Here is a 7,479-nt window from a genome sequence, read left to right as displayed (position 1 = left end):
TTATATGAATTATAAATTATAATTCATATAACATGAATATAATAAATCATTAGCAGCAAAAGACGGGCAATTTTGTCTTTAAAATTGTTTCACTGTAAACAGCTTTAATTTGAAGCGAGAGATATGAGGGAGTTACTTTATTGCATCAGATATACAGTATGTCACTTTACTCACAGCTGATTGGTCCATCTTTGGTTTGCGATCTCTAACTCAGAATAAAACCTGCTCAGGAGCAGGGTAGCTGTGTAGAGTAAGTTACCATGGTGACGAAACCAGCTCGAAACCAACCCACCTTCTTGAGCCCGAAAACTCAAAGAGTTTGCTCAAAAGAACAGTCAATGAAGACGAAGAAGAGAATGATGTGTAGCTCCCGGCACCGATTTATACTGTAGTCGCACCGGTAGTGACGTCATGGCTGTCGCCGGCCAACGAGTTGGTGTTTTTTCAATGTATGCTTCAGACACGGGTCACGACGAGGCGTTCCCCATAGCGACCCCTAGAGGACGCAGTTCGAAGTTCCCATGAAAGGGAACACAAATTTAGCTGGGTAAAAAAACGAAACCGGCTTCGTGCTGCAGGTTTCAGTCAAATAATCCACCCAAAGAAACAGGAACATAATCCAGAGTACACAAAGGAAAAACAAGAACATCCAGGAAAGCCTGACCGACTACACAAATAAAGACACGTCCAAAACAACGACTAACAACACATAACTGAAAGGCACGAGCTTAAATACACAAGCTTGTAAATGATAGATGTAACTAAACATTGTATCCACAGAAACTAACAAGGTGTTCAAACAAGACAGAAACCAAACACAAGAAGGGAAAACAGAAACAATGGAAACCAAGTATTCAGTATTCAGGATTGTGACCATTTATTATATACTGTGTTGATTCCTGTGCCTCAAACAGTACTGCATAGTTCTAACAAACCCAAGGTTATGGGAGTGATTCCCAGAAAAGTATGAACTAATAAAATGTATGCCTGGAATGCAATGTAAGCCGCTTTGCAGAAAAGTGTCTGCCAAATGCATAAATGTAAATACAGTACACACAGAGTCTGATACTGTAAACGAAAGTCTAAGAAGCACAACATTTAGTGAATGTGGATTGTAAGCAATATCTCTTGCAGGAAGATGTCTGAACATGACGATGCCCTCTGTGATGAAACCAGTGCTGAATCAGATGGCAACATGGAACAGCTGCCCTCTCTAGGTAAAAGTGAGTATGTATGTATAACAATTTGTGGGTAAATATTATTAATGACTATACAGTAATTGAACTTGATGAGTATAAATTTAATTTATATTAGTGGAAATAAACAAAATAAAACCATACTTATGTTTATTAAATTCAAGTAAATTAAAAGTCTGCTAGAATATACAGAAGTGTTCTTCTGCCAAATAACAAAAATAAAGTAATACCAAACTCTAAGTCAAAACATTATGATCAATCACAGATGAAGCAAACATCTTTGATCATCTCCTAACAAGGCCACATATTAAGGTCTGGGTAGATTAGATGGTAAGCAAACTATCAGTTCTCATAATCAATATGTTAGATGCCGGAGAAATGGGCAGAAATAAAGATCTGAGCAACTTTGACAAGGGTCAAATTGTTGTGGCAAGGCGACTGGGCCAGAGTATCTCTGAAACAGCAAGGCTAGGGTTTCCCCCAGAAACCGACTTTACCAACAGTGGTCCAGAAGGGACAAACCACAAACTGACAAAAAGATGTGAAGTGTCCAATCTTATTGACGCACGAGGGCAACAAAGGCTATCCTGACTGGTTCGAGCCAACAGAATGTCTACTGTGGCACAAGTCACTAAAAAGTTTAGTGATGGTTATCGGTACATTGCACTCTGCTGCATATGGGGCTGTGTAGCCACAGACCAGTCAGAATGCCTATAATGACCACTGTCCATTTTCGAAAGCCTACAATGGGCATCGGATCTAGACTTTGGAGCATTGGAAGAAGGTCACCTGGTCCGACGAGTCCCATTTTATTTTACATACACCTGGACGGCCATGTACGTGTGTGCCATTTACCTGGGGAAGTAATGGCACCAGGATGCACTGGGACAACGACAAGCCGGTGGAGGGAGTGTGATGCTCTGGGCAATATTCGACTGGGTGGTCATAATGTTTTGGCTCATCAGTGTAGCACAATTCTGAGAAAAGGGTCAGAATCGCAAAACTACTGAGATGGCAGTTGTAATGTCTGTTTTTCTTATTTACAGAAATCATGAAAACACTCCTGGAAAACTTAAGTTTGACAAAGTACTATGATAAGAAGATAACTTTGAGTGATGTGCTGCAGATTGGAAAGGACAGCATCACAGATGAGGATGCCCAAACTGTTTCAGATCTGCCATGGCTGATTTTGAAGAGAATAATGATGCTAAAAACAACAGCGAGGAGTGTGAAGTGTTCCTCTCAACACAGGGCAGATGCTGATGATTCAGACTGGGAGGAAGATGATGATCAGGAAAGTCATGAATCAGATGGTGCTCAAGTAAACCCTTTGGACATTTTTACTGCCCTGTTCCTTTGTTCTGACAGTTTTCTTCAGCAGGAAATGATCTTGAAATTGTCCATGTGTCAGTTTGCCGTACCTTTGCTGCTTCCAAACAGTGATAAGAACCAGATCACACTAATGCTGTGGGCAATAAGAGGCATTGTGCAACAGTACAGACCACACTCACTGACCGATGCAAGTGGATTTGTGGAAGAAAGAATTATTCTGTCAGACTTGCCATTAGTGTCTTTTGTAAGACTGGGTAGATGCAACATTTCCAAATCCCATATTTTGAACAAGTTGCTCAGCAAATCACAACAGTCTACAGATATTTTTATACACCATAACGTGGATTGTGGTGATGTCCCAAAGACAATCGCAAATGGTTTGGTGGAGATTAGCTGGTATTTTCCTTGTGGTAATAAAAACATTGATGTCTTTCCTGAGCCTGTAGCTATTGCAAACTTGAGAGGTGACATCCAGAACTTTGAAAAACAGTACTCCTTTCTTTGCAAGACATCTACTGCAGTGTTTGTGTTCTTTGAAAACAAACTTCCAGATGCACGGTATATTTCAGTCCCCAGCGAGGATTTGAAGCATCAACTGTTCTGGGTGGGGGACTCAAGCAATAAATATATAAGAAATACAGCTGAAAAGCTTAATCTGAAAAGACACAATTTCCTCTTTAAAACAAAGCAGAATGATGCAGACTTTGTCAACAAATTTCGAATTAAGATGCAAGATGCAATTCAGAAAAACATTCACAGAGTGTCAATTGTTCATATGGCTGAGACTGCACGAGAGTTGGGGATCATAGTGGATGAGGATGCTGAGGAATGTCAGAAAGCCAAAGCAAGAGCAGATGAAATCACATCAAAAATTACAGATACACAACAATTCAAGAAGAAAGAGATGCCACTGCAGGGAGAGATTTTGAAGATGTTGGCAAAGTTAGAGAAGGAGGAATGCAGAATGAAGAAAGTAGGGGATCAGAGTATTGAGACATACAAAGACCACATTCAGACTGAAAAGTTGAAACTGAGAAAACAACAACACAAAAAGGACATGTCTGCTACAATGAATTCCTTTATACAAGCAATGTCATGTCCAAGAGTGGAAAGAGCTTATTTCCTAAAATGGATGCGGATGAACCTGGAGAATCTTTCTCGCAAAGTAATTCCAAACCTCAGAAAGCAATATAAAGAGAAATGTAGTGTAAATGTTGTTTTAGAACACAAGCAGGACATCGCTGATCTTGACAGAAAGATTTCAAACAGTTCTTTAGGAATTGAACACTTAATTCGTGAGATGGGTCAGCTTTATGAGGCAGCAGTCTCTCACTCAAAACATGAAAAATCCCAAAACCAACTGGAGCACTTGCCTCAACTGTGTGCTGAACTACTATTGGATGGCTTTCCACTGGAACTTATTGATGGAGATGCTTCTAGTATACCTGTAGAGTGGCTAACCAGTGTGTTTTCTGAATTAAACACATTAGTGAAGCCTAACAATAAGATTGTGGTGGTCACAGTTTTAGGAGTCCAGAGCTCAGGAAAGTCCACCATGCTGAATACTATGTTTGGAGTTCAGTTTGCTGTAAGCAATGGAAGATGTACCAGAGGAGCATTTATCCAGCTTATCAAAGTGACAGACGATTTCAAACCAGAACTCGACTGTGATTATTTACTGATAATTGACACAGAGGGACTCAAATCCCTTGAACTAGCGACACTTGACAACAGCCATGAGCATGACAATGAGCTGGCAACACTTGTTGTTGGACTGAGTGATGTTACAATCATCAATATTACCATGGAGAACTCCACAGAGATGAAGGACATTTTACAGATTGTTGTTCACGCCTTCATCAGAATGAAGGAAATCGGTAAAAAGCGCAAGTGTTTGTTCGTACACCAGAATGTAGGTAATGTCTCAGCCCATGATTCAAACATCAGAGATCGACAGTTTCTGTTGAAGCAACTGAATGAAATGACTGAAGCAGCAGCCAAAATGGAGAACAAATTGGAGTTACAGAAGTTCACAGATGTAATGGAGTATGACACTGAGAATGGTGATCACTACATTCCTGGTTTGTGGCATGGGAATCCTCCAATGGCACAAGTGAGTACTGGGTATAGTGAGTCTGTGTATGCCCTTAAAAGACATATAATTGAAACCTTCAAATGTTACGAGTCAGGGAGCATTTGTGAATTTCTTGAATGGATCAAAAGCTTGTGGACTGCTGTGAAATTTGAGAAATTCATCTTTAGTTTCAGAAACAGCATGGTGGCTGATGCTTATATCAAACTGTGCACTGAGTACAACAGATGGGACTGGGCACTGAGAAAGGAAATGCACACATTGACATTAGAAGCTGAAACGAAAATCCTAAACCATGGAAAATTTGAAATCCCTGATCAGTGCACCATTGAAGATGTCCACTGTGTTTTGTTGAAAAAAGCAGAGAGTGACCTCTCAAAAGGTGAAAAAGGCATTATAGACAAAATCACAACATATTACGAACAGGGAGAGGTTCACGTTGAACTTGTGGAAAGATATCGGCAAGACTTCATAAATAGTGCCAAGTGTTTGAGAACAGAGCTGTCAAATTCTATAAAAAGAAAACTGGATGCAGCTCTTTCACTTCGATATGCAACTGTCAAGGTGGAGAGAATCAAGAAAACATGCATGGATACAATGGAGAAGAAAGTGCAAGGCTTGCTTGAAGATTGTCGCAAAAACAATTCAGACATGTCAGATAAAACACTGGATGAAGCTTTCGAAAGCATGTGGACACAAACTGTTGAGACACTCTCATGTACAAGGCTCCAACAAGAAGATATAAGGGACAAAGTCTTGCATAATTTGAGGAAAAATCTTGAACCAAGAGGAAGTTCGATGGCTGAAAACTTGGATAAAGTAAAAGATTTAAATGCATATAGCCATGACAAATTTGTTGTCCCAAAAATCAAGAGAGTCAGTGACCTTCCTCCTGATAGGAACAAAAGACTTCAAGAGATGTCAGACAGACTAATTGATGAATGTAGAAAATATGTAGATGAAAAGCGAGCAAGCAAGGTTGATTATGATGACACCTACATCAGGGAAATTCTGAGCAACATTGATGAGAATCTTAAGGCTCATGAAAATCTCAGGATCACAGAAGATCTTGAACTGGCTCTTAAACTAAACATCTGTGGCTTCACTGGAAGAGAATTTCAAGATATTCACTCACAGTTTATCCAGGACAATGACCCACTCATCGGTTTGGAAAGATTTAGACAAACATATCATTCTGGGTTCATAGACCTTTTTCATGAGCGGGACCAGTGTCAGAAAAAAGCTGATGAATTCCTGAATAACTGTTTGAAACCTTCTGTGCAAACATACATGTCTGCCATCTTGAGCACAGAAATAGTTGAAGAGATGTTGATCGGTGAAAATGCATTCGTTTTTGGAACGAGAACAGCTTTTCAGTATTCAATCTTGAAATATCTTCTTGATAAATTTGAATTTAAAATATATGAACATTTTAATGACAATTATGAATATTTTGTGAAATTATTAATTTCTAAAATAATCACAGAACACTTCTCGACAGAGAACAGAATGTTGAAACTAGAGGAACGTCTCCTCAGTGTGGTCACCAGAGAAATAATGCAGGCCATCACTGACTCAGAGCAAAGCACAGAGACTAATGACATCAAGAAATTCACTAAGAGCTTTTGCAAGAAACTTGAACACAGGCTTGTGTTTCCTAGGGATGCAGTGGATGCATTCCTGTCACTGAGCAATGTCAATGAGAAACAATTTGCAAACATGTTGAAAGCTTCTGTGGAGGAAATGGACTGGTCACTGAAGAAAAGTAAGGCAGCAGATATTCAGAGCAAACTGGAAAACCTACGACCCAAACCAGAGGACGAGCTGTTCAAACGGGTATGTGGTTGTGGGAAACAGTGCCCATTCTGTAATGCACCATGTGAGGCAGGCGGAGAGGCCCACACCAAACACTTTGCCTCAGTCCACAGACCAGAGGGTATCGGAGGCTGCAAACATCACCACTCCAAAAAATTATCAACCAACATCTGTTCATCAACAGTATACAGTGAATTATATTTTAGATGCACTGAAACAAAAGGTCAGTGGCATCCATACAAGAAATACAGAGAGATCTATCCAGACTGGGAAATCCAGCCTGACCCCAGCATTGAAGGTACAGCCTACTGGAAATATGTGATGGCAAATTTCAATGAGCAGTTTGCTAAACTGTACAGTGCGGAGCCTGCAGATATACCTTCATCCTGGAAAACCATCACTAAGAACCAAGCAGAGAAAAATCTAAAGTGCACTAATTAAGTAGCGCTTCTCTGCTTTCTGTTTGAGTTTGTGTGGTGCATGAGCAGATACTTTAAACCTTTATGTTTAACATTTAATTATGATATTTTTTATTGAAGATGATTTGTATTATAAGTCAGTAGTTTGGTCATGAAACTTGGCGCAGGCTTGACATGTAATCTACTAACAATCACATTGTTTACTGCACAGCACAGGCTTCTGCAGCATGATGAATGAAGAATACAGAATATAGGTCTAGAACATTGCATAAATGCGTGAAATACAGTTTCTCTCTGCAGACAGAAGGGGCAATCATGACCAACATCAGGATTTAAAACTGAGATAAAGGCATTGACTGCCACTGCACCGTGTAAAATTCTCCACTGCAGATCCACAATTTTTTTAGTCAATGGTGACTTGTGCAACGCTCTCCATTCAGGGTACTCACCCTCTTCCAAATGTAAAATATTACGCCAGGGAGTATCCACTCTATTATTTAAAACATTTTGTTTAAAGATTTAACACACATTTTATACATTTCTTTTCCAGAAGCTGGCTCTAGGCCAATTTGTGTCACATCTTCACAGTGCAAGAAAACACCTTTACAATCTTCTAAATTGGGCA

General features: G+C 39.7%; 1 protein-coding gene across 1 annotated transcript; it reads left to right on the top strand.

Annotated features, from left to right (window-relative positions):
• The first annotated feature begins 1,138 nt into the window (after positions 1-1,138).
• LOC107566095 (up-regulator of cell proliferation-like) lies at positions 1,139-6,909 on the top strand. Its single transcript, XM_016251470.1, has 2 exons — positions 1,139-1,217; positions 2,243-6,909. The coding sequence occupies exons 1-2, from the start codon at positions 1,139-1,141 to the stop codon at positions 6,874-6,876; spliced, it is 4,713 nt and encodes a 1,570-aa protein (XP_016106956.1). The 3' UTR covers positions 6,877-6,909.
• Positions 6,910-7,479: the final 570 nt, after the last annotated feature.

This window comes from Sinocyclocheilus grahami, unplaced genomic scaffold (genome assembly GCF_001515645.1).
Source record: "Sinocyclocheilus grahami isolate Dianchi unplaced genomic scaffold, SAMN03320097.WGS_v1.1 scaffold1046.1, whole genome shotgun sequence".
NCBI classification, from domain to species: Eukaryota; Metazoa; Chordata; class Actinopteri; order Cypriniformes; family Cyprinidae; genus Sinocyclocheilus; species Sinocyclocheilus grahami.
This window is presented reverse-complemented; position numbering and strand designations above follow the sequence as displayed.